The following is a 27,672-nucleotide window of genomic DNA, read 5'->3' on the forward strand; positions in this document are numbered from 1 at the left end:
GCTTTACCTCAGATACAGCTGCTTTTCTCACATCTCCGGCAGGAAACTTTTCCCCCAAAAGTGGAATAGTTGCTTTTAAAATGTCTCTTTTATGGTGGAACGGGAACAAGAAGCTAGTGAATGAGAAACTGACTCAGCGTTTCTCATTGAAGATTAAATGTATCAGGAAACCAGCTGGAGTGCTTATAAATGCAAATAAGCCAAATCGTCTCTAAATTATCGACATTTATCGGAAACCTTTTTTTTCCCTTTTTGTTAGCTATTATCTAGGTGAGATTGTTTTCTGTAATGCAGCAATATTCACGCCAACCTTGAAGTTAAAGGTTGGTGAATTAGCAGTTATAGGCTACATTATATCCATCTCTGGAGCTGCATGTTGCCGACCCCTGATATAGCCCAAAACCTTGAGGCTATAATCTTAATAAAATGACAGTTTTAAATATTGGTATCATGACAGAGTTTGTGTGTGTGTGCTTTGTAGGAATGAATAACAGGGAGGTTTTGGAGCAAGTGGAGCGTGGCTATCGTATGCCATGTCCACAGGGCTGTCCAGCCTCTCTGCATGAGCTGATGCTGCAGTGCTGGAGGAAGGATCCAGATGAGAGGCACACCTTTGAGTACCTGCAGGGCTTCCTGGAGGATTACTTCACTGCCACTGAACCACAGTACCAGCCAGGGGAGGACCTGTGAATGAAAAGACGCATTTAAAATTATACGATTGCTCCTCCAGTGGGTTAAACGGGTTTTAAGAGTGATTTCAATGTGAGGCCCTCAAATTAAGTCCCCTAATGAATGTATGAGATGATGTGAAACCTATAGTCATCACCTTCAAAGAAGTGCCTCATTTGAAAGTCACTTACTAGGGCAGTAGGAGCAGCCTCCCCTTAAATATTACATTATTTTTTTATTAACATTGTGGCTTTTCTCACATTGAAAGTGGCACACTGTAATGCTTACGAATGCTGTGTACCTGACAATGCAGTGTTCTAGTAATATGGGGAAGCCATGATATTACCAAAATATTTCATACAGGACTTTGTATAGGACTATGTCCACTCTTAGGTATACTCTGTGTCCACAAAGCTTCTGTCGGGTCAGTCCAAATAGTCAATCCACTGTGAGCACACTGTCTTCTGTATTCAGTTTCTGTATACTGTCACTTTTGCCAGGCATTGTATTGCCAGGCATTGCTTTATCTGTATCTTTTTATCTGTCTGGCTTTAAAAGCTTTAAAAGTAAGGATGATCCTGAACCAGCACTGCTATACAATGATGGAACTTTGTGCCTTGAAAGCCTGTTGAGCCCAAATTGACATGTTAAAGTTTAGAGATTTGTCAGAGACGGGTGACCTAACATCTGCCTGAGATGGGATTGCATCTACCTTTTTACACTGTATTTTTCAACTCATCACTATATTTGTGACTTTTTTCATAATTTAATGAGTGCCTTCCAAACTACTGCCTTCATTTAGTGTTAATGATTTATGTTTGGGGCTGCAGTCCCTAAATCTCAGATAATTATTCAAGTAAGTTGTGTATTTTGTATGCTTTTTTCATTACAGCAACCTACTCAACATGACTATGAGTCTCATGTCTCCAAAGTCTCCATTACTCTTACACACACACATAAACACTAGGAAACTAGCCATGTTTTATTTCAGTGCCCTCTGGAACAAGACACTGGCAATTAATGTAAAGTTGTAAAAAAAAAAAAAAACTAAAAAATGAATTTTTATGGTCAAGTATAGTGCAAAATCAAAATTAAATAAGACAACACATTAAAATGGCCAATAATTTAAAAATCATGAAAGAAAATGAAACGTACATTTCCTCCCTTATGCACACTGACAAAAAATACAGAAAAACAAAAACTACAGATGCTGGCCATGCCACTCCAGAACTTTGCTGAATTGCTGTTTCTCAGCCAACAAACTAGTCTGAAAGTTTGGTGTCCACAAAACAGCACTAATTCTTTGTTTCTGTTTTGGGTTATGCGGTCAGCTGACAAAAACATTGCTTCCTTTTTACTTAGTGGCATTAGAAGAAGAATGTCTTTCATGCACAACAGGTATTTATATTGTACTGTGCAAAAACCAGAGACTTTTTAGGAGATAGGATGTTTAATATAAATCACTTGTATAAGGATAGGAAAGTCAAAGAAAAATGTGTGAGAAAACAGGAGCTTCTAAAAAAATAAAACAATTATGAGAAGATGGGACTCCTAACAACTGTCACTGTTTTATCTTCGAGTGATAATCAAGCTCTACTCTTGCTCCAGATCCGAAAAAAATCCCGATGCTAAAAATGAATAAAAATAGTACTTAAATGCTGTTTTGACAGAAAATTAAACAAATGGTGGTCTTTGATTTTGCACAGTGGTGTACATTTAATGTAAGTTGCCAAGAAGTCGTGAACAGTTCAGGCACCAAGCATGATTATGCGCAATTCGCTCATTTTAGATTTTCGCGTGTTCAACTACAACAATCCACGAGATGGCAGTAGAGTCAGAGCTGAAGTGCTGCGTGTCTGTGGTTCTGTGTCTGGCGTTCAATCATCTGTTTTTGTGTAAAGGTATGGTCATTTCAGATGTGAGAACCAGGCGTCCCATGTGTGTCTGGGTATGTTTCAGATTCCTGTATCAAGCTGACCACAGTGATCTGAGCCGCTTACACGGCCATTTTCCATCCATCTACAGTTCCTGCTTTTTCATGTAGCCAAACCTCCACACAGCATCGGTCATTCTTCTAGTTCAGCACTGTTACTCTATTTCTTGTATTATATATCACTCGTATTTTCCACGGTATTTCTCATTTCGCCAACATTGCTAGTTGCAGTGACCCATTACTCAAACATGCCAACACTCTTCCACATTCACTCACTAGTTTTTATCTTTTCAGTGTCGTCTTTGCGGGAGATTTCCTTTCACTTCTGTAGCGTTAGGCTGTGACGAGGCTAAATGCTGCCGAGCCACCACCAAAGCCAACTCTAAAACTTTTTATACTTTTACTTTTTTCAGATCAAAGCTACATTTTTCTTCTGTAAAAAATATTTCCCCATGTTTCCCATCCTCTTGCGTCTCCACATACAGCCAAATACATATACGCACACAGTTGCGTAAGTCCTACGCACAAACAGATTCTGAAAACTTCATTTCCCAGAATCCTCAGCAAAAAAAAAAAAATCCAGCTACAAGAATCTACGGAAGCGCGGACGGGTCCGTTACGTCTGCAGTTCGCGTTTTCTACACAGCTCGTAGTGGGTTTGCAGTGGGGCGAGAAACGGCGCAGAAACGCGCTCACTCCTCAGTCTCTCTCGCGCGCGCTCTCAGTCCCCGGGGCGCCTCGGCGTGCAACCGGCGGCACACAGTTTCCAAAATCGACGTTTTATTTTGTCGAAGAAAGTAAAAGACAGCGCGCGAGCTTTTCCCCTCCTGTTCCCCGTGCATGTGCTGTTTGTAAGCTTTTTTTTCTCGGTTTGGAGTTTTTTCTTTTTTCTCTACCAGATGCTGACAGTGAGCAGCTCGGTTTGGCGTCGCGAGCCAGCAGTGGACCAGCATGCGCGCGCCGGACAAAGCTGTGGAGTGCGCTCTGCCCGCGGACCCCTGCGCTCCTAGACCGGGGGCTGTGGCGTCTCCGCTGTTTGCTCCCACATTTGATCCAGCCGAGGCAGCGCTGATGCGCGCGTGAGGAGCTCGCGCCCACCGTTGCTGCAGCGCGAGCGCGGCGCCTCCCGGTGAGCGCGCGGCGACGGCGGCGACGGCGGCGTCTGGCTGCACGGGGCCAAGATTTGCATATCAGAGGCGCGCCGCATTTCACGAGGGTTTGTGTGTTTTTCTGTTGGAGGCATTTTTTATTAACCTCATCGCTGCCATTCATAGAGCTTCGGCTAGGTCACGCGCGCGCGCTCACACAAACACACAGCACTGCTTCACTCAGACACTCCGCCCCGCATCTCATTCACACCACCGTACATGCATGTCGCTTAATGTCTATAACTCGGTGATAGTTATGAACCGTTTCAGAGAGCACGCGACCAGGCACGTTTACTCGGAGCGCGTGAGCATCAACACGGCTCCTATCTGGCCGACGGAGGCAGAGATGTAGAGGACACGGAGTGCAGAGCCCGCAGTGACAGGGATGATCAGTGATCAGTAATTCTTTACTATTGTTAAATCTACATAAAGTGCTGACGGATGACAGCAGGCTAGGCAGCTGCTTTCCAGTCTGATTACGGATCGACGTTAGTAGCCTCACGCTCGCGCTCCCTCCCGGGCTTAAACCCGCCTATGACTCCTCTCCTGATTAGTCTGGCTAATTACGCCCCCCCACACTGCCCCCCCTCCCCCCGCTATGCAGTGCATCAACACATGCCCATTAAAGTTAGGGACTGCCTCGTTCCCTCTTTGTGATTCGCCACAGCGGGCTGAGAGCAGGGGGCATGGCTGCTCTTTGCAGTGGGAGCTTGTTTAGTGTTTTGACAGGCGCGTTTATGCACGCATGGCATACGGCACGAGCGTCAAAAGCGCGCGCGCCCGTTTTCCTCCTGCTTGGCGCACATGGCGCTCATATGCAAAGTGTTGCAAACCAACAAAAGACACAAGAAAGAAAAAAACAGCTGAAATGAATATGTTTTCGTGCACAGATTTAACGCATATTACTGCTTATTATCAGTTGTCAAACACTCAGTGTCCACCTTCACATTTCTGTTCTCATCTCTATCAGTTAGATAAGAGCTGTATTGATGCTCACGCGCTCCAGGTGAATATGCCTGATCGCGCGCTCCAAAAGGGTCTTTAATTATCCAGAACAATGGTCAGGTAATAAATGTTACAGACATTAGATTAAAGCTGTGCGCACACCTGTCATAGGGAATGTTTTTTGGTTTGCATGTTTATAGCAATTAATTTCTTTCTTGCTGCGTTTCTTCTTGTGTCGCCTCAAGTGTCTCTATTGCAGCTAATTGCAGACATTGAGTGACCGAGTCTCTTTCAGTCTGTACGTTGTGTCTAAGTGGAATTGTATTGTGTGCATTACATCAAGTTGATGGTGCGCGCGCGCGCGCGTGTCCGTCAGGCAGCTCCGGTCTCCATGGCGACCTTTATTAGAAGAAGCTTGGCAGGCCACTACAGCTGGAGACTTGTGATTGGCAGAGAGGAGAAAGGCAGCATTCCCTGACACTGACCTTGGCCGACGCTCTAATGCCAGCAAGGTGTACCATTCCATTCACCAGAGCCTGATATAATACAGCACACCTACAGGTTCAGTGTCTCCACATACATAACCCATAATTCCACAAGACTACACTATTTAAAAAATGGCTCTTCAGGGGTTCTTTAGTAATAGCTTTGGTTCTGCATAGAACCATGAGTTCTATATCTTTCCATGCTTAAATGGTTCCTTTGCGTGGTGAAAAGGTTCCTCAGATTGATGGAGAATGTGTTGCATATGGTTCTATATAGCACGAAAAGGGTTCTGCTATTGTTACAAGCTTGACATCGTAACAATAGAAGAACCATTTTTAGTGCTATACAGAAACATTTTCTAAAAGGTTCTATATAGAGCCATATACAACACATTCTCCATTAATCTGAAGAACAAATTAAGCATAGAATGGTTCTATATAGAACTCGTGGTTCTAAATAGAACCACTGTCATTGATAAAGAACCCTTGAAGAACCATCTTTTTTGAAAGAGTACACTCTGATCTCTTTATGTCTGCTCTCCCTATTCTCTCACCCTCTCTGCATTGCTCTCTCTCTCCCTCTCTCTGCATGTCTTCCCCCTCGCTCTATCCCTGTCTCACTGTATCTCTCTCTGTCTCTCTCTCTCTCTCTCTGCTTCTCTGTCTGTGCATCTCTCAGTATGTCTCTCTCTCTTTATGTCTCTCACCAGTCTTTCTCTGTCTCTCTCACTTTCTCTCTCTCTCTCTCTCTCTCTTTCTCTCTCTCTCTCTGTGTGACTGGCTGTAGCTGGTTTTAGGAGAGGCTTTCACCTTTGACCCTGACTCTGGGAGAGAGAGTATGTGTGTGTGTGTGTGGGAGGGGGGGATGGGGGGAGTAGAGGGACTGGGGGCATGCAGCAAAGCTGACTTAATCTACATTGGTGTGTGTGTGTGTCAGCGTTTGAGGGAGGAAAGAGGGAGGAAAGAGCGAAAGAGAGAGAGAGAGAGAGAGAGTGTGTGTATGTGCACGTATGTGTGTGTGCACGTGTGTGTGGAGGTATTGTATACCTGGCCGCTTTTGGTGTCTTTCACTAACGAGCCGACTCTAACGAGAGACTGAACCAACTCAATTATTAAAGAGAGAGAGAGGGGCTGAGAGAGAGAGGGTGAAAAAGAGCTTGGGAGTTGGAAGACACAGAGGTGGAGAAGGAGACAGGAGTGTATACACATTACAACTGCAACAGATTTCCTCATTCAGGCATGTGCTATGTACATATCACTTCATATACCCTGCATCAGAGACTAGATGCTTGTAAACATTAAAGCTCAGTGCACTCTGCAGTGATCTAACTGGTGGTCCTGTGGGGACATCAATTGATAAAAACACAGACATCTCAATTTACTTCAAATGTTTCAAATGTGTACAACGTTTCTACAAGAAAGAAATACATAAACACTATTATTGACAAAAGCAAGTAAAATGAGAGATAAAATGGTGTTGATAAATTATGTGTATAATAATTTATTCATGTGGAAATTGTTGCTGTCTGAAGAAAATCTTGTATCTTCATTATTGACAGAGCTTAAAATGCCAGCTGCTCTTTACATTGTGTGAAAATTTCATAATGAATGGTCCAAAAATGCTTGGAATAAAATCTTTTTGCTTTAATCTACATTAAAAGTTAAGAATATTTTTAGCATTTTGGAGATATTAAGTTTTTGTCAGACTATGTGTTTATCAAATTAAGGCAATAGATAATTTTTCAGTGTACACTGCAGTCTTTCTGTGTTTTCAGCTGACGTATATGGTGACAGGTTGAGATGAGTCATGTGCAGCCATTGGTATATCAAGTGTTATTGGTGATATTGGCACATCAAGAATATTGGACTGTATTTTAACATTGGAGAGACAAACTGAACATTTGTAAAAGCAAAACTTTTATTGTGCTGGTTTTTACCCTATGATGCATGTGATCACTGTTGAATTATTATTACTATTGGCGGATCAACCACATTTGGGATAATGGAAAACTGTGCAAATTACATTTTTTGGTGAACCATTCCTTTAAAATATGAAAACCTTTTTCTCTTTCTCCGGTAAAGTTACGCTTTCAGAGATGAGGTTTTGTTTTGGCAGCGACAATATAATTTTTTTTTCTTTCTTAAACGCATAAGTCTTTGATTTGTGTAGCAATAATGTGCTTTCTGTAGACTTGAGATTTGGGATGGTGAAAGCACCAACATTTGATTCAGGCAGCAGTGTTTTTAGTCCAGAGGTTTCTTGAGGTATATTTCTGACCACTGAGCAGAGCTTTATAGAAAATATTTCAAGGAAGGAAGCAATTATGTTAGTGTATCAAGACAATAATGCACAGAATAAGACTGAAGTGCAAAAAACAGCAGATGTTAAAGAGTTTTACAGCATTGTGCTATAGGTTTTTGTGCTGTTGATGTCAACCTTGACTGCTTAGTCTCTCTCTCTCTCTCTCTCGCTCTCTCTCTCTCTCTCTCTCATTCTTTCTCTCTCTCAGGTAACATACTGGCAGGCTAGATTGCCATGGAAACGTGCAGTTTGTGAGAAATAGTTGAGAGAATCGAGAGAAAGGTAAGTTTTTTTTTGTTATGGTGCATATGTTAGCACACATTTTGAGTGGGAAGTGTGTGTGTATTTTGTGAGAAATATACTCCCCCCTCCGGATGTAATGAAATATGTCAGCGCATGGCACGCTCAGCAGTCTGTGCAGATACCTGTGTGCTTCATTTTCAAATATTAGCTCTGTGCTCTGAATTAGACGAAATGCAGCCTTCAGCCCACAGATCCTCCTCCCCCACACACACACCTTCCTCACGCTGCTCTGCAACATAACGGCTCAACCAGGCTAACAGGCCGTCTAACTTTATTCATCAGGACTTGCTAATAAAATTCTCCCTTTACTTCAGGGTGACTCATTCCTTCTGACTCTTTCATCCGTTCATTCATTCATTTATTCATTCAACGTTCATTCAGATATTTATTGACTGCTGTCTGGATTTGTATCACCATGGAAAAGAATAGATTTTTTTTGTCACAGTACAAGTACAATGAGATTCATTGAGCTGAACTGAATGAGTGATCATGGTATCTCTAACAAAGGGCTGTGTTTTCAATACTGTCCAATAGTCAGAGACCACCCTTCATTTATTTTGTTACCTTTAAAAACAGCCATAAAGTACAAATTGTTTATTTTTCAGCAACACAAAAAAGCAGAAAATATATATTTAACAGAAAGTTACACAGAAGCCTCAACAGCTAAATATAATTCATATTTTTCAACATCAATGTAATCCCAAACACATTCAGTGATGTTGAGATCTGTGAAACTCAACCATAAAAATGTAGACATTAACATGATGTTAACATTTTGCCATGACCAGAACTGGTCATTGTTTGTTCAAAATATGCCAAAACTATGACAAAAAATAAACACTGAATACTTTTTGAGTTATTCAATTTTAAATAAAAACAAATTATTTTTATGAAACAATAGGCTTTATTAGCTGCAGATAACTGTTAAGTCTCTTTAAATGTCCCCAGTGTACAGTAGGTTTTTTAAAACTGCTCACTTACTTGAACTAAACCCCTGGCATTTTTTTTGTGGTCCAGTACCATAGATCACTGTTGGGGAGGGGGTGGGAGCACACAATACATTGCAGTGCATGCTGGGAATTGTAATGCAGCTCATGATGAAATGTACTACTAATAATAGGGAATTAAAACAAATTTAGCAGTCCAAATAGGATTTGTGTTTGACACATGGGCTCTAAACGATGAAAGCTTTAAGTACTGTTTATCTGATGGTGGCAGTTTTGGTGGTCTAGCAGGTGTTGCATGGTTGTTAGGAGTTCCATTTTCTCTACATCTTTTTAGAATTTTACATACTCCTTCCTTTTGACTCCCTTCTTTCTTATGCAAGTGGATTATCTCTAATCTACTCAGCTATATCAATCCTATGAAATTAATAACTTGTCCTTTGTAGCCATTTTGACTAGAATTGAAACACATAAAGAGTGGTCTCTGACATTTGCACATTACTAGATGTGTTTGTAGATTATTATATATTATATACTTTCATATTGTCTTTTTTGCACATGCTAAAATTTATTGAGTGCAGCTCAATTTTGCGCCATCAGTGAGAAATGTCCAAAAACACTTTTAATTATATTGTATGTTAATATAACAGTATAAGTAACTTTGGACAATTTCTGTTGTGACATTTTTTTCTAAATATTTAGGCAATGTAAAGGACAGCTGGTGTTTTCAAATAGAGTAAAAACTGTAAAAACAAAATATAAGGTTTTCATATACTAAGTTAAGATGTTTCTGTATGACAGCGATGTAAAGGTTCATCTTAAAAGCAGTTGCAGAGAGGAGAGAGAGGAGAGGCGAGGAGAGAATGTATGATAAAGTGAAAGGAAGGTGCGGCGACATCTCTAGTAGGAGGACGCTGCTTACATTTGATCTAATCCATGACCGGGTGAATGGATGGGTTCATTGCTTGGTTAGTGGTTTCAGACTAAGAGCTCTGGCTTTTTTCTCTCTCTCTCTTCCCTGTGCTGCTTATCCTCTCTGGTTGTCCATTAAGTCACATTCACTCAGAGCTGAAACATCATCAGGCACGGACAGTTAGATTTTTAAGCACAACATAGACACTAGAAGAAAGTCAGATGAAGCCAAGTGTGTCGTCAGCTTCTGGACGAGCGTGCCTGGCTGTTGTCCCATGAACATAGATCAAGGGATCAAGTGAAAGTGAATCATCACTCTCATAAAATTTTCATGATGCACTCGTGTTTGTATACATAGGGATTGTTTTGTTTGCATGTTAGAGACAATGGATAATTTATTGGTCACACTTGGTCACATATGTTTCACAGTTGTTGTACATGGTTTTGCGTATCACTCATATGTTATTAATGAGAACATGGAATGCAGTAACATAACTCTGTTTATAGCCCTTAAAGCGTAGGTGTTGTGATGACATGTTTTTGATTTGTACAATGGCTGTGAGTGAAATGGTTAGAAGTGGATTTTGCTGAGGTTTGTCATGGTCAGCTCAGGTGGCTAAATTCTTGTCAGTAGCCTTATGAGTCTGTTTCTCTTCACTGTGCTGGTCTAATAGCCTCCATAGCCACATACACTGACAAAAAGTAAAAAAAAAAAAAAAAAAAAAAAGAGACCTGTTCCAGCAGATTCTTTAGACTTCTATTCATACGGTTCGAGCTACTGTTCTTTAGCATTATAGCATTATCAAAATAAAATAATCAGGCAAACTCATATCAGTGACCATACTCTGAAAAAAGAGAATTTAATCCAGAATGTGCACATCATTTCCATATGAATAACATACCATCACTGTCACATCAAAATTTTTAAACTTTTTTTCAATTTTCAATTTATTATTATATGAAATGTCACCATTTAAAAGTGTTAGTTGCTCTTCATGGTATGTGAACATATGGTGTGTGAACTTTTCATGATGAATGGACCAAATTGTGAGATTTTTTTTGTTACATTAACATACATTAAATGCGTTTATATTTCTTCACCTTGTTACATATGAGCATTTGCTGATATGTTACTATATTACATTCATACAGATTTCACTGTCTATTTTTATTTTTCTAAGTTTTCTACATTTGAACACAGCTTTGTATTACATTATATGTTTAAGGTCTATAATTAATAAAATATATGCAATTTATTTACATTAAAGATTAAGAACTTCTTTGACTTCTCCTGTAAAGTCACTATTTTGTAGATACAGTCATATTCATAAGTTTGAACACTCCTAGTCAAGGTACAAGTTTTGCAGATTTTTTGAGTGAAAATAAGTAACACATCCTCTATGGGGAACTTAAATAAGGCATTTCTGGGGTCATGATGTACACATTCAAATCAAGTATAATGCATTTTGTTATTCAGTGTAACTTCATGCGTGTGTGTATGTGTGTCTGTGTGTATGTGTGTGTAGCTTAGAGCTCATCCTCTAAATTATTGTCATTTGAGTGAGATCTGTAAGTGACTGGCGAAGGATGAGGCGAATGTTCTGAATTTCATTCTTCTCTCTTACTCAGTGCCTTTTCTGCGGTTATTTTTCTCTCTGTCCATCCATCTCACTCTCTCTCTCACTCTCTCTCTCTCCATCTCCTGTCTTTACCCCACCTTTAGTCTTTCTTGCAGACTCTCTCACCCTCCCCCCACCTTCCCCCAGTTCCTCTATCTTTCTCTCTCTCTCCCTTGGTCTCTTGCTTTCTCACTCTCACTCTCACTCTCTCTCTCGCTCTCACTTTCTCTGTTTCTCTATCCTCTCTCTCTCTCTCTCTCTCTCTCTCTCTCTCTCTCTTCCGTGCGCTCTCTCTGTCTGCTGGAAGTTAATGAGCCCAGCTCCCCCTGGGGAACACACACTTCCTTTGCCAGAAATGGAGTGAGAGAGAGATGAGGAAAGAGAGCTTACTCTGGGCTGAGAGAGAGAGAGAGAGAGAGAGAGAGAGAGAGAGAGAGTGTATGTGTGAGTGAGTGTGTGTGTGTGTATGTGTGAGTTTTTTTGTCTGTGTGTGTATGTGTGAGAGAGGGAGAAAAAGAGAGAGACATTGCAGAAGGAGATAGTGGGGAGAAGGGGAGGGGCAGTGAGGGGAGATAAGAGAGAGAAAGAGAGAGAGAGGGGGAGAGGGAGAGGGAAAGGGAGAGAGAAAGACACCAATAGTAGAGAGAGGGAGAGAAAGGGAGAGAGAGGGAGAGAGTAAAGAGAGTGAGACAGGGAGAGAGAGCAAAAAGAGAGAGAGATGACAGAGTGAGGGAGAATGTAAAGAGAAAGGGAGAGAGAGAGATAGAAGGAGATAGAGAGAGAGAACGAAAAGAGAGAGACAGCATGAGAGAGAGGAAAAAGAGAGAGAGACGGTGGAAGTGTCTGGTCGTGATGATAGAAAAGTGTGCAGCGGAAAGATGGATGGGTGCACTACAAACTCCTGTCCTGAGATTCAGACTGAGGAAGAAGAGGGAGGGAGTGCAAGAGGGAGAGAGAGAGAGAGAGAAAGAGAGAGAGAGAGAGAGAGAGAGAGAGAGGAAGGGAGTGCAAGAGAGAGAATGAGTGCAATATATAGAGAGTGAAAGGATAATGAGCATAGTACAGAGATGCAGAGTTTTTGTTTAAAAGAAAAAGAAGACCCCTCCAACACAGACACACAGCGAGTGTGACGCTGGCTGAGTGAGACGGCTCATGGTCGTGCGAGTGCGTGTCCATCCATATGTTCGCGTGTGAGAGTGCTGGCGTATGTGAGAGCGGCTCTGCGCTCTGGAGCTGGAATGTGCACAAGGCGGCCATTGTTGTTTAAACAGGCAGCCAGCAGCCCTTCTCCTTGGCAACGGGCTCTGCAGCAGCGTCTCCCACGGCAACAGTGGAACAGGGGTGCTCAGGGTTGGGGTGGGGGGGTATGTGTGTGGTGCTCATGTCAGGAAGTCAGGGCCGCAGTGGAGAGGCCCCACTCCAAAATGCTGGCCTCAAGGTCTCACTCAATATGTGTGTGTGCATGTCAGGGTGTGTGTGTATTCCAGCTCTTGTGTGTGTGTGTGTGTGTGTGTGTGTGTGTGTGTGTGTGTGTGTGTGTGTGTGTGTGTGTGTGTGTGTGTATGTGGTTGAGGAGGGAGCCAACAGGAAGCTTCAAACAAGACCCAAAGCCAGGTAGAGATGGCATTAACCCCTTAAATTCTAGACTTATTATTCAGTTATACTTATTAACTACTATGTATTATTAAGCAGCTTTGTGAATTATTCAATAACTACTATGAATTATTCAGTAACTATTGTGAATTATCCATTATGTAGTATGAATTATTCAGAAACTACTGTGATTTATCCTTTAAATCCTAGGACTTATTCAGTAATGTCAGCAATATACAGTACTGTGCGAAAGTCTTAGGCACCAAAGACACATTTTCAAAATCTATTTATTTGTGTAGTATGTGTTTATTTGCTGAGAAAAGTGTTAATATTCGAATAACCAAAATTTATAGAATATTAATAAATAATTTTATATATATATATATATACATATACATATATATATATATATATATATATATATATACATATATATATATATAATAGTGGTTTTATGGATGTTAGTGTGTTTGTTTAACCATTTTCAAGCCTCTCCTCGAGGAAGTCCAGAATTATATGTAGTTATAAAGCAACTCCTGGTTTGACCAATCAGTGCTTCAGTAAATTGTGCTCATGATGTAATTGATGATATTAACAAGTCTCTGTCTCTGTGGTGGCTGTGAAGGTGTCAAGGGAAAACATGGAGCCAAGAAATTCTTGTTACTTCTTATTGTTTTTATGTTTATTTGAATTATGAATATGACTTTATTCTGATGTATATTGTGATAAACTCACAGTTTTTGCCCAGATGCCTAAAACTTTTGCACAGTACTGTACCTCAAACTAAAATTGAACTACCACCAAGCTGTTGTAAATATACTTAAAAAGAGTGTTCTCCCCCTTCACAGTATTCTTGTACATAGTACTCCATTCACTCAGATCTAAAATATATTCTCCATATAGACCATTCTAGCATGTTCTCCTACTTCATATTGTTGTAGAATGTTCTCCTACTTTCATATCATTCTAGAATGTTCTCCCTCATTCACACTATTTTGGGAAATTCTCCCTTATTCTCACTGTTCACACTGTTCCAGAATGTTCTCCCTCATCCTTCCGTTCTAGAATGTATGTACCCCTTCAAACTATTCAAGAATGTGCTCGCTTATTCATACTGTTCCAAAATGTTCTCCCTCAATCATACTGTTCTAGAATGTTCTCCCTCATTGGTCCTTCACAATTTTGGTTTAGTTCTTTTTGTAAACATTCTGGACACCTGTCAACACTATAATGTATATGTGTGTTTGAGAATGATGGGTCTGTGTGCTCTGGCCTTTAGTGGTTAATGTGAAAGATGAAAGGATGGCGAGACAAAATCCTGCAGGCTTCATAGTTCAAAGGGTAAGAACAACTGGAACCCAAGGTGCAGTGCGAGTTGATGAGATGTTTACAGGAGAAGAGGGAGGAGAGGACAGATTAGGGGAGGATGGGGAAAAGGGAGAAAGGAACGTAGGTTGAATGGAGGTTGGATTAAGAGAGGGACGTATAGTGAGAGAGAGAGAAAGCGAGGGATGTCTCTTTCTGTTGGATGTTTGTTCCCAGCTGGTGCTATAGTCACATGACCCATAGGGGTGGTGAAAGGGGGGGGGGGGGTGATGGGGGGTGATGGGGGGGGTGGGGGGGGGGGGGTTGGAGGGTCTCTGCAAGTCTTAAAATAACTGCTCCATGTACACTCTCGCAGAAATAACATTGCAGCAAGGAGAGAGAGACATAGAGAGAGGGAGAGAGAGAGAGAGAGGGAGGGGAGAGATGTAAGAAAAGGGAGAACAGAACGTGACAGGCAGAGAGAGGGTATGGGAGGTAAAAGATGGATGTGTGTATGTGTGTGTGTGCATGTCTTGGCAGGAGCTGGTGTTGAAGACAGACTCTGATGATGAAGATTATTAGGAATTTCCTGCAGCTGGGGACAAGAGAAGGAGAGAAAGAGAGTGAAAGAGAGTGGGCAGTGGGGGCCATGGAGCGGTGGGAAGTGAGAGCGAGAGTCAGGGGGGTGTGAGTGAGAGAGAGAGAGAGAGAGAGAGGGAGAGAAGCAGTGAGACAGAGGAATGGAGAAGTGGAGCTCTGGAGAACGATGGGGGAATGCTGAGTGGAAGAGGAGAAAACTGGAGAGGAGACACAGGGCAGACAAAGTGTGTGTGTGTGTGTGTGTGTGTGTGTGTGTGGGTGGGTGTGTATGTGTGTGTGTGCATGATGACAGCTGTGTTTCTGCAGAGTGTCACTGAGTGTCTCTGTGGACCCTATGACCCACTTCTACCTCTCTCTCTCTCTCTCTCTCTCTCTCTCTCTCTCTCTGTCTCTGCCTCCCCCCCACCACCGCCTTTTTCTCTGTTTCCCCTTCTTCTCCTTCCTCCCCCTCTTCACTTTCTCTCTCTCTCTCTCTCTCTCTCTCCACTCTGCAACATTGTAACCACTCTCTCTCTCTCTCACACACACACACACACACACACACACACACACTCTCTCTCTCTCTCTCTCTCTTTCTGTATGTCTACCTCCCCCTCCTCCCCTCATCTCACACTCACTTTCTCTCTCTCTCCCTCTCTCTCTCTTTCCCTTGAACACCCCCCCCCCCCCACTCCCACCCCCGTCACTCGCCCTCACACACTGTCAGGGCTGCTGCCTGTATCTTAGCAACAACTGCACTCTCATTTGAACTGAGTGAGCGCTTTTCCCTAACACACCCACTGAAATACATGCACTTGTGTAAACACACACACACACGTACGTGCACACACACAAAGACCCAAGCTCTCTCACACTTGTGTAAACACACGCAAACACCAACACATACACTTGTGTAAGTACACACACTCAAACACATACACAGCAGCACTTAGAGTCTCGGACCCAGAGAGAAGCCGAGTCTGAGACAGAGGGCAGACAAAGTGTTTTTGTGTGTTTGTGCGTAGGCGTGCGTTTTCATGTGTGTTTCTGAGGGCTTTTAGTGTGACCAGCCTATCATCAGAACACTGGTAATATTATAAGGTTTCCATTAACAGTTTTGGAGTAGTCACACACTCCCTCTGTCCTCTCTACATTGTACACATACTTTCCTCTGCATGGGCTCAGGCATGGCTGTAGTGCTCACCTGGATGAGTGTTGTTAATGGAACAAAGGAGTGGTCAATAGTTCTAATTACTTTGAGAAAGCCCACAAGACATTATGCAGCAAACTTTTCTGTGTTGAATCAACACTCAGTCTGAAAAAAAGGAATACTGCAGATGCACCCATCATGCATTTTTATGACTGTTCCTGATTTCTACAGCCATATTGGACGGTTTTATTAGCTTGTTTATTTTAACCTGAAGAACACATGAAATGGGCTATACCTTTTCAGTATTTTGTATTAGCTGTAGTCACAATATAAATAACATTATTCGCTGTGTCAGGAAAACAGCCATTTTAAATTAATAAACCATGAATAAAATAAAGTAAAAGAACAAGAGTGAGAGGCCCCTGATTATTTAGCACATTATTTACAACATTATGAGTAATGCCTTTTCAGTGTAAATGTAGTAGCAGCATTTAAAAACAGCACAAGTGTGCTTGCTTGGCTCACATTAGTTAGGCCATAAAAATGCAACACTTACTGGCTAAAATAAAAATAATATTTGGATTGCCAATTGCATTTATTTTTGAACACAAAATGTGGCCCTTCCATTCTTGGCTGATTCTGATTGTGTATACCTAAATAATAGATTGAATATATTAATATTCAAATGTGTACATAATTTCCACATGAATAAAATATATTAACACAACATAATATTGTCTTTCAGGTCACTTACTTTTGGCAGTAATAGTGTTAATGTAATGTATGTTATTTGTTTGAAAAATAACTAAGTAAATCTGTTGCATGACTATCACTTTCAGTGGACTTTAATAAAAACTGTCAATGTCAACACTGTAGGTCAGTGGTCACCAGTCCTGCTCCTGCAGGCTTTAAGTCCAACACCTGATCCATCACACCTGGTTCAGCTAATGTTTCCAACTTGGGCTGGAAGTGAAACCTGCTAAAAGGTAGATCTTTAGGATTAGGGTGTGATGTGTATGTGCTGGGAATTAATAGTAAAAGTTATTCATCAATGTTTCATGGTCATTCAAGCCATTAGAATTTGGAGTGATCAAAAAGTGATTTGACCTGACTGGCCCATCAGCCAGCCGTTGACCTTTGTTATTTTGTTTTATTTGGTTGTGGCAGAGGACAGCTTTGTCCACAGGCGGTTGGCTCACTGAAAGGCTGTGATGTGCTGGTGTGTGCCTTTTATTGGACAGCCAGTCTGTGTGAAGCATTGTGATTGGCCCACAGTCAGCAGCTGTTTTGAACCCTCAGGGAGCATTGCAGCAGTTAAAAGGATTGGCAAGGAAGAGGAGACAAGGGAGGGAGAGGAGAGGACAAGGGAAGTGAAGAGAATAAAGAGAGGCGTGAGGAGGAGTGTAGATGAAAAGGAGAGGAGGGCAGAGATGGAAGGGAGGAGAGAGTATGAGGAGAATAAAGGAACAGAGAAGCAAGGAGAGGAGTTGATTAAAGCAGAGAAGAGGATAAAGTAGGAGAAGAGAGTAGTCAAGAGAAGAATTATGAGAGGAGGAGATGAGAGAAATGGAGGGGGACAAGATGAGAGCCGTGGAAAGGAGAGAAAAAGATAAAAAGAGATGCACAGAGAGGAGTGAAAAGGAAAGAAGAGAAAGGAGAAGAGGGGAAGAAAAGCAGAAAAAATGAAATGAGAAAAGAGGAGTGAGAAGGAGAGATGAGAGAATAGAAGAGGAAAGGAGAAAAGGAGGTGAGAAGAGATGAGAGAAGGAGAGTAGCGCAGCATCAAGTGGAGACGGATGAAAAAAACAACTTAAAACTGGTCAGGGGGGTGGAGGGAGCGGGGGGGAGCATATAAAAAGACTCATTGAGTTAGAAGCAGAAGACCACCGCAAACTCCTCTTCTTAAGTCTATCACACACATACACAAACACACACTTTGTCTTTGACTTAATCCAGCTCACTAGCGTGCACTGGCAGGGAAATATGCAGTGCTGCCAAAACAGAGAGAAAGGAGGAGGAGAAGCTACAGACACACTAGCTCTCCCTCTCTCTCTCTCTCTCTGTCTCTGAAGTGCTGTGTGGTGAGGGAAAGAAGTGTGTGTAAATGTGTATGTGTGTGTGTGTGTGTGTGTGTGTGTGTGTGTGTGTGTGTGTGTGTGAGGCATACGTGTGTGACTGTAATTAAAGTGGTGATCTGCAGTTGTGCTCATTCCTGTCTACAGTTAGACTGATGCTTAATTAATGAATGGTATTAATTAAAGAGAGAGAGAAAACACAAGAGGGAGAAAGACAGACAGAGCGAGAGAGAGAGAGAAAGAGAGAGAGAGGAGTATAGAGATGTATGCAGCAGATCTAAGAGCTGTAGGTTTTTTGACACATTCAGTTGAGAACAAGTGTGCTCATGGAGGATGCTCTTAAGAAAACAAAGGTGCTAAAGTTATTTGAAGGAATGCAAAAGAGTAAGTGGTTTCAATTGAGTTTTTAAAGAACCATTAATTGAACTGTTCTTTTGTAAATCAGAAATGGCTGTCCTGCGACCATTGCTCTAAAGAACCATTTAGGCCATGCCTGGGCCATAATGGATTCCTTAAAGTACCTTTCAGTGGATGGTTTTTTGGGAGTACCTTCACATAATGTAAATGTTATGGGAAGAACCCTTAAATTAACATCATGTGAAGATTCCCTGTACCTTTAAAAGTATCATTTACATTTGTTCTTTAGGGAACCCTTTGCTGCATCAAAGTGTATATTATGCATATTATGAAAGTTAAGAAGCTATAAACATAATACAAATACAAACCACTGTTTCACCAACAATATACTGAAATAATGTCTCTTTGTCAGTAGATGGTTTGTACTTATTTATTTATGTATCTATTTCGACCTCCCTATTGCTCTGTTTGTCTGTCAGTGCATCTTTAAGCACACAGGGATGGTACGGTTTGTTCAGCCCAGAGCACCACAGCACATGTTTCTGCTCCACTCCCTTACTCCTTACTCCACTCTCTCTCTCTCTCTCTCTCTCTCTCTCTCTTTCTCTCTTTCTCTCTCTCTCTCTCTTTCTCTCTCTTTCTTTCTCAGTCTCTCTATCTGACTAGCCTCTCCTTGCCAGTTAGTAATAAGAACCATGTGGGAAAGCATCAGTGATGGATGGAATTGTGTGTGTGTGTGTGCATGTGTGAACAAGAAGCAAAGAGAAGGAAAGGGAGGGTATGAGAGAGTCAAGAGTATGGACTTCACAACTGTAGATGTCTGTTTGTGATTAGTTGACTTTGTGATATTTCTCCAAAACCCTCCCACTTCTGCACATGCTTGTGGTTAATATGGATGCATTCTTCCTTTTTGTCTGTCACTAGTTTGTTGCAACAGAGAAGGCACGCCAAGACCTTCTCACTCGCTGGACCTTTCTCTCCATCCATACAAGCATTTATTTCCATGCAATCTTCTCTCTGTGGAGCAACACTCCAAACCTTCTCACACCATTCCTCTTATCCCTCTGCTGCCCCCTGCTGCTCACTGTTTACACCTCAATGTTTAACTTTCCTCTGCATTGTTCGGATCTGTGAGTGTGCGCATGTGTCTGTTTGTTTGTCTGTCTGTCTGTCTGTATAAAGACCTGTACCAAGTATAGTACACATTTTTGGCACAAAATTATTACTTTCATAGAACTTTCTTATAACAAACATTCTTAATATTCTTATACTACTTATTCCTATATTTTGGTGCCATTTAATGAGTAATGCAGTTAATACATGCACTAAAGTGTATGCTGTATAGTTAAAAATAATCAAGAGAGAACAGAAGCTCTCAGTGAATAAATGCACATTATTATTCTGTATTTCACACTGATAAGTGTAGATTTATAAGTATGTTTTGTACAGCATAAATAATTCATTATGCCTAGAAAGCCATTCATTTTTCCCTTTAAATTAGCATCTCTAAAAATAATTTTGTTCATTTTGTTGTGGTCATTTTATTACAGTGACCATGCTATATTGATTTTGTTTTTACTTTGTTATTTTTTTATGATTGCATTACAATAAATGTCATTTTATGCTTAATTATACAGAGTTTAGAAGGGTGTAGGTTTATGAAAAGACAAGTGAGCTATTCTTGTGTTTTAAAAAATAGTTTAGCTTGAGTCTGCAGCCTTTACCCATTGACAGAAGAAAACCAATTAGAAATGGCATGGTGACACTCCACAGTATAGTGTGGTTGAATTGTTAGTCTTTAGAGGTATACTATATATGTTTTGAAAAGTTACAAAAATATGTAAATGAGAAATTATTATTAACTGTATTATATGTAGTCTGATCTCTGTGATTCAAACTATATTGCTATGGTACAGACTGTTTTCTCAAGCCATGGCACTGGATAGGAAAACTATGTTACCATGGATACCATTCCACTCATATTCTATTGCCATGGTTACAGCTGTTCTCTAACTGTATCACCATGGTAACAATTGTCCTTTCGCCCACAGGGATAACACAAAACATGGCTGAAGCAACTGAGATGGTAAGAACAACTATACTATCACCAAAAATTGTGATAGGGACTGTTAAATTGTTTATCTTTCATGATAATTACATTGACTACATAGGTGTTCATATTATTTTGTGTCTTACTTCACAGAACATTTCCTGATAATTTCCAGTGACTTCTGTGAATCTGTGAAGCCCCTGTTTATTGGAAGATTTGCACTCACTCACCCAGCAAGGAGTTACACCTTGAAAGTGAGATTGGGCTGGGTCAGTGTCTTCACTGTGCCACATAGGCTGTAAGATATTTGCTGCCTAAGGGAGAGTAGCCCTAGGGGACACAGATTGGAGGACGCCATATACATACATTAGTATAGACATTGACTTTCGGGGTAATGAGCCGACTATCAGGACGTCTGCGCTCTGGAGGTGTGCGTTTGGCCTGTGAAACACCGGTCGAGGAGGACTGCAGTGAGTCTGAAGGCTCTTGGATGGGAGATGTAGCTCCTGGAGTCACTTCAGCAGGGCCTATTGACTCTGGCCAGGCCACTTCACTACACTATGGATTTTATTCACCTCCTTCACTGGCTAATGGTCTGCGAAACCACGATGACCAGTTTCAGCGCCGAGCAAGGAGACGCAGACAAATGGACCATGTGGAACAAATACACACGCATGAACAAGTGCACATTCAGCAACACACGCAGATGCACACACACCAGCAAACACATTTACTCGAGCAGAACACTCGAATGGGACATTCAAATACACATCTACAGTCTCACACACACATTCAGTTGGATGACCACATGCAGACGAACACAGATGTACTAATGCACAAGCACACACGTACAGAGATGGACAGATGCATAGATTCCAGCTCCTCAGTCATGGAGCAGGACACATCTCTTGTTCCAGAGGACTTGTCTGTTACTCACAAGACTGAAAAATACACCCCCTCTGCCCGTTCAACATATCCTTTGCAAACTAGCCAACCCACACAAACGTATTCAACTCTTCAACATGGCTCTGCTTCTATGTGTAAGGCAGAGACAGAACAAGCCACTCCCACCTGTAAACCAGAGGTGGATCACTTACCAAACCCTGACATATGCCACAGTTCCAGTGCAAGCAACAATCTGATCACCACCCCTATAGAGGCTGAGAGGAAGTATACATTGAGGAGTTCTGGTCGACCAAGATTTCCTTGCCACCTTCGCAAGTCGTCCCGTTTGCGTAGAGCCACAGAAGATAATGTAGTGAAAAGGGAAGAAGAACAAAAAGAGGAGGAGGATATGAACATCTGGAGAGGAGATGAGATTACACCAAAGGAAGAGGCTTTTCCTGAAGTTGTTCTAGGTGCCCCATCCCTTGAAGTTTTACCAGTATCAACTAAATTGTCCAGTGTGGTGCCAAACCATAGCGTTAGTATGCCATTTGGAAATGAAGGCAGCACTGTGACTCACCACTCAATGAGAGGTAAACGACGAGGTCGTTTTTTGGGTGTGAGGAAGATAGTGGTGAAAATAGCCAGAATCCCTGTGCACCTCAGTCGTCGGCAGAAAAGCTACAAGATCTCCTCCCTAGATCCTGTGGGGGTGGGGACATGTGGGGAAGGGGGTACTAAGGTAGAAGGTCCAGAAGGGGGGTCTAGTAGTGAGACATGTGCCCCTATTCCAAAGGAACCCACTGCTCTTCTCCGCATGAAAAACAATGGGAAGAGTGTCATGGTCATGTTTCCCCCAGGAGAGCTACCTGTCATCCTGAAACGGCGTAGAGGACGGCCCCCTAAACAGGCCTTACCCGGGCAGCCTGACCTGCGTGAGACTAGAGCTGGGGCAGCAAATGCTGCAGAGCCCAAGAAACAACGTCGACGACGACGAGTAAAACTGCCGTCTCCACTGCCCTCGTATGTTAATGACACCAATGACGTTAAAGTAGAATATGCAGATGTTCTCTCCAAACTGGCTTTCCTGAACAGACAGCCCCCCAGCACTGGCCGCTGCTCCCCACCACGTTGCTGGACTCCAACTGAACCTGAAACTTTTCATACATCTCCAGAGAACCCAAACCTGTCCACTCTACTGCACCGCCTTACAGGGTTCCGCAGACGAGGGGGTCGAGCAGGTTGTATGGGAGGGAGGGGAGGGGCTGCAGCTGGCTGCTCTGAGGCTTTTAAGAGGTCATTTAGTGACTTCTTTGAGACAATTGGCAAAAAGCGAAAAGTACCCTTATCTGAAACAGGTACTCCACGGAAGAGGGGGAAAGGGGTCAGTAGTGGAATTGGTAGGGCAGCTATGACTGAGCAAGGTACACCTGTGCCTGGGGAAAAGATTCGAAAACGCCGTTCACGAAAGAACGGGGCATTTAAAGGGGGTCAGGGTGCCCAGGACCAAGACTGGCAAAATGGAAATAGTGGGTGGGGGGAGAAAGGTGACACAGACACTCCTGAAAGAGCAGGCAGTTACCAGGGTTCTTGCTCTCCCCGTGGAAACTTTCCATCTTCTGAGACTGGAAAAATGGGAGTGTATCACAGCCCAGCAATGAGAGGGGCTGGCAGTGGAGAGGAGTCTCAGGGAATGTTTGCAGGATACTTTCGTTCTTTACTTGATTCAGATGACTCTTCAGATTTGCTAGACATTTCCATGTCTAGCCCTACAGGACAACAAGATGCTCGTAAACTGACTCCAGGATATGAGGGCAGCAGCCCAGGTGCAGCCCAGCGCTGGTCCCCTGCTTTCCCTAAGAGAAGCCCTAAAGGAGCTGCCTGTGCTGGGGAGGGGGCAGCACTTTCATCACCCCAATCTCAGAGCAACTCTGCAACCAGGCCCCCATATTCATACAGTGTTTCTCAAACATCTCCCACTACTTCCTTCCCAAAATCTCCTGCTCTTTCACTTTCCCGGTCCCCTAGTTCTCCGCATCCTTCTTCTGGTGGTTTTTCACAATACTCTTCCCCTTATAGTGGAAATGTCACACAGGGGTCAAGCATCTGCCCTGTGCCTCAGCAACAGCACAGGCCAAGTGACTGCAGCTTTACATATGGCACTAAAGCCTCCCCTGCTCCCTCTACACAACGGCAGATTAATTATTCAAGTTATCAGAGTCCTGTTAAGCGTCATTATAGTGGATATCCTGGACCTACTCAACCTCAAATGCAGCAGATTGAGTCTGCTGGTCCATCATCACCAGCTGGAAGTTACATGTCAATATCAAAGACTAGCCCCTTCTCCTCATCCTCGTCTCCTCCTGAGAGTTGCAGACAATACCAGTCCTCTGCTCCCTGGGGCTATAGGCAAGGGGGATCAATCTGGGGTGGTGATGGATTTGGTACTCAGCAGTTCCATGGCTACTCCGAGTATGGAGTTGGTGGCTCAGAGTCCAAAGACATCCTGGACATATCAAATTACACACCTCAAAAGGCAAAGCAGCGCCCCTGCCCGGAAACACTTTCTGAGTCCTCCTCTGACTCCTCCCACACAGGAATGGGTAATATTGGGGGGCCTTATTGCTCCAGGGATGTTCCGGTGCCTGAGGGACAGTCTAGCCTTTCAAGCCTGGAAAAGCTGATGCTTGACTGGAATGAAAATTCTGCAGGACCTTCATACAACTGGAGTCAGAATGTTTTGTTTCAAGGTGGGACTAAATCAGGCCGTGGTCGCAGAAAAAGGTCAGAGCAACAGAGTGAGAGAGAACCGTGCCCTATGCCTCCAGGATCACCTGCAAGTCCTTCTATGCAGGGAGGTGGACCAAAACGTAGTGCTACTTCAGGCCGACAGCCCAGGGGGGGCAGGGGCAGGGGAGGATTCTCTCCTTGCCAAAGAGAGCGTCCTGCACCACCCAAAGCCAAACCACAAAAACCTGCGGCCACAGCCGTGGCAGGGCAGATGACTTCAACAGGGGCACTATACCAGGATACACTGGATTATTACAGTGGAGACAGTAGTAGTCTATCACCTCTCAGCCATGCCCCTGAGCCCTGTGAATACCCCTCCCCCTACTCTGCCCACACTTCTACTCCCTCCTCTGATGAAAGATTTGCCCAGATTTACCCCTCGGACTCAGCCTCTCTTTCCCCTAGTCTATCAAATCAGTCAGATATGTTAAAGCAGTATCCTAAAACAGGCCCTCCCTCACAGACATATGGACATGCTGCCAGGACATTCAGCCCTACACTATCCCCAAGCCCTCGCCTCCTGCCACAGTGTGGCTCTGCCATGAGTCCACATCGTGTTTCCACAAAGGAACAATTTCCACAGTATGATTCCCCCAGTTACAGTGGATCCCCTTGCTGGTATGGGCAGGGTGGGAGTGTTGCTAACAGTCCCCATAGCTATGAGGAGCAGCGATCCACTACCATCGCTATGCCCTCCCACAAACGGGACACATCACTAATGGGCCCTGGGATGAGGGTGCCATCCCATTCTCCTTATCCCCCACCTGTACACAGAGGCCCTACCATGTCCTCTGCTTGTGTGAGTGGGACTCTAGAGTCATCTCCTCAACACGAGGAGCTGGGTTACCATGGTAACATGGACAACTATGCACCCCTTGGGCATCGTTATGTGTCCCAAAGTGCCCGAGGTGGGGTTCTCTGCCAGCTACTGGACCAATCCAGTGATGAAGGCTTCACTGTCACCAGCCTGTAGTTAGCATTGTTGCAGCAACCAACAAAGGTGAGAAATTAATTCTCAAACATGCTTAAGACAAATTCAATCAAGTAAAATAATGTTACATTTCTATATATCATTTCTTTTTACTAAGAAGGGGGTTCTGTGTAGTCAGAAAAAAAGGGTATTTACCAGGTAACTTTTAGATTTCCAAGGTACAAGCACTGTCCTTAAGGTCCAACTGTGTAACTGAGTGTTAAAGAAACACTACATTAACTTTTCCAAGAGAAATGAGCATATTTTATGTTTTTATATCTGAATTATAACTAAAAAATAAATTAAAAACCCTGGAGTCAAAACAGGGTGTATGAAGTCAATGCAACTTAAAAAAGCAAAATGCAGCAAAATATTGTATAATTATGCTCCCTAAACATGAAGACGCACCCTTGAGGTCAACAGCGTTTATACCTTGAAAGATATATTTTTTCTGAGAGTGTAAACAAACATTTCTTAACATAGGGCCTTATTCACCAACTGTTCTTAAGAAGAAATGTTTTCTTATAACCCTTTTTAAAAACACATATTTTTGCTAAAATTCTGACATTCACCAATGTTTTCTTATTTGGGGTTTCTTCTTAGGTAAGAACAGAAGCTACACAAACTCAAGCACAAAGGCACTAATAATCCTTTTTAAGAACATGTCATGAATCTTACAAAGACATGTTCTTATGACCTTTCTCAAGAACACATTTAACGAAAACCTTAGGATGATTTTGGAGAATAAAGACCCATTGTGCACATAAAGGCTATAGTCATAGTTAGGCATAGTTATCTCTGTGTCATCATAATTATAATTAATCAGTTTGCCCTCTCTTCATTTTGCTCATACATAGTCTCTTTTGTTTCAACAGATGATTTGGACTACGCCCTTTTCATATTTTTAATATTTTGTAAATGAGATGCTACAGAAGACACTTACTAAGTAAGACAGAGGGGATTTGGAACTGTGGAATAAAAGCTGACTTCTCCAGCAGTGACAATCAAGATCCAAATTCACACACCACACACACACACACACACACACACATACGCATGCATGCTCTACACTCACACAATTGTGATGACCTGCTTACATACACACTCACTCACACACACATACACAGGAACACTTACAAACACAAACATCTGAAACCGCACACTGACGCACAGATAGACACTCTCTTGCGCACAAGACCAGTTGTGGACCTTGGGTGGAGTTTTTTAAGGATGGACGGGCACATCGCTAATATCTGATAGAAGAACTAACTGCAGAAATGCAGGAATCCTCAGAATGCAAGTATGACTCATTAAAGCTGAAACTCAGACATGCCTGCAACTGTCTGTCAAACCGATATGAGAGACCACTCAAAAAAAATGGTTTAGGACTACACACTGATCTCTCTTTCCCGTTTTCCCTCTACTCTGATTCTCTTTCTGTGTCTATCTGTTTCTTCTAGTCTCAGCATCTTCTCCAACCATATCACAGAAGAGATTAATTGCATACACCCCAAAAAAATCAGCCACCTTTGTAGGGTGCTCCTGCTACCTATTCAGACCTTACCCCCTTTTCTTACCTTATGTGCTATCTGCTCCAAGATACCAGCATCTGTACATAAGTCACACCGACTGACCCAACACCAGAGGAGCAAAGTACAATGAGAACATAAGTGAAGCTTAAACAGTTATAGAAGTGAAGAAACATTTGGAAAGTTGTGTAAACCCATTACAGAAATGCCATGACAATGTTCTAGAATTTCTGTTAGGAGAGGTGATGTCAGTTTTTGAGTGGCTTCAAATGGTGCAGATGGGCCCTGTGCAAATAGTCACCGCAGTCTTTTTAAACAGAGGCCTTGTCTGGTCCGGTGGGGGTCTGTCTGAATTGAATGTCCTCTTCCCTCGCTCTTCTGCTCGGCCTGCAGCATGGTCACACCCTGCCCAAACCCAGTTCTTGTCTCTGTGTTTTCATCATTTTCTGTCAGGAGGACAGACACTCATGCACTGACCCCAAAGATGCTGCTCTGGCAGAGGTGCTGAGAGGCCAGTCCTCTGGCCATTCTGGGCACAGAGGTCTGGAACTCAGGGTGTGGACAATGCCTATTCTCCTACTCATCCTGCTCCTTCTCCTTTTTTTCTCTCTCCACTGTTCCTATTTCTTGTGGTCCGCTGTGTCGTACAGTGATTTTTTGTGATGAAATACTGTATCTGTCTGTTCCATATACTGTATCTAAGGTGGGAATATTTAAATACACATTCTGTTCTTATCATTGCTTAACTCTGTCCTGCCTCTGCTCTGTGGAATAATGGAGAGTGAGACTGGAAGAATACGATACAGATAAGAAAAAGGCAAGCAATAGGGCAATGAGAAATAAAGTAGTATATACAGTTTTACTTTTAAAACCGTATTCTAACTGCATCAAGTGCTCTTTTGGGTTCATAATTTCTCATTAGGCTACAGCAGTTTTGGTCAAGTGAGAACAACTCTGCCATTTTGTTAAGAAAACAACAGCAATGGTTAAAGGGAGGACATGAAAACTTGCATCTCCCAGAATGGTCGAAGGTAAAACAGGTATAGTCAAGATCAACTTTGTGTTTTTCTGGTTAATTCAATAATTCATCGACATTAAACCACTGTGAAAATGCAGCTGAATAATGCAG

The 27,672-nt window shown here is 42.5% G+C and overlaps 2 protein-coding genes across 6 annotated transcripts in view; both read left to right on the forward strand.

The window, feature by feature from the left end:
* yrk (Yes-related kinase) overlaps positions 1–1,594 on the forward strand; it is a 28,056-nt gene extending 26,462 nt beyond the window's left edge. For all 4 annotated transcript variants that reach the window (XM_037535527.1, XM_017696031.1, XM_017696014.1 and 1 more), the window contains one exon: positions 482–1,594. In XM_037535527.1, the coding sequence (XP_037391424.1) occupies positions 482–690 (209 nt within the window). In that variant the 3' untranslated portion in view covers positions 691–1,594. The remainder of the gene's footprint in view (positions 1–481) is intronic.
* Positions 1,595–3,209: 1,615 nt separating this feature from the next.
* Positions 3,210–27,289, forward strand: ahdc1 (AT hook, DNA binding motif, containing 1). 2 transcript variants are annotated; one of them, XM_017696045.2, is made up of 5 exons: positions 3,210–3,818; positions 7,691–7,764; positions 20,371–20,405; positions 20,523–25,044; positions 25,890–27,289. In XM_017696045.2, the coding sequence occupies exon 4, from the start codon at positions 20,764–20,766 to the stop codon at positions 25,015–25,017; it is 4,254 nt and encodes a 1,417-aa protein (XP_017551534.1). In that variant the 5' UTR covers positions 3,210–3,818; positions 7,691–7,764; positions 20,371–20,405; positions 20,523–20,763; the 3' UTR covers positions 25,018–25,044; positions 25,890–27,289. The 2 variants fall into 2 exon arrangements, with proteins under 2 accessions (XP_017551534.1, XP_037391423.1); XM_037535526.1 differs by lacking the exon at positions 3,210–3,818 and adding an exon at positions 4,960–5,256.
* The last annotated feature ends 383 nt before the right edge of the window (positions 27,290–27,672 follow it).

The sequence above is a fragment of the Pygocentrus nattereri genome, chromosome 27 (genome assembly GCF_015220715.1).
Source record: "Pygocentrus nattereri isolate fPygNat1 chromosome 27, fPygNat1.pri, whole genome shotgun sequence".
In the NCBI taxonomy this organism is placed as follows: Eukaryota; Metazoa; Chordata; class Actinopteri; order Characiformes; family Serrasalmidae; genus Pygocentrus; species Pygocentrus nattereri.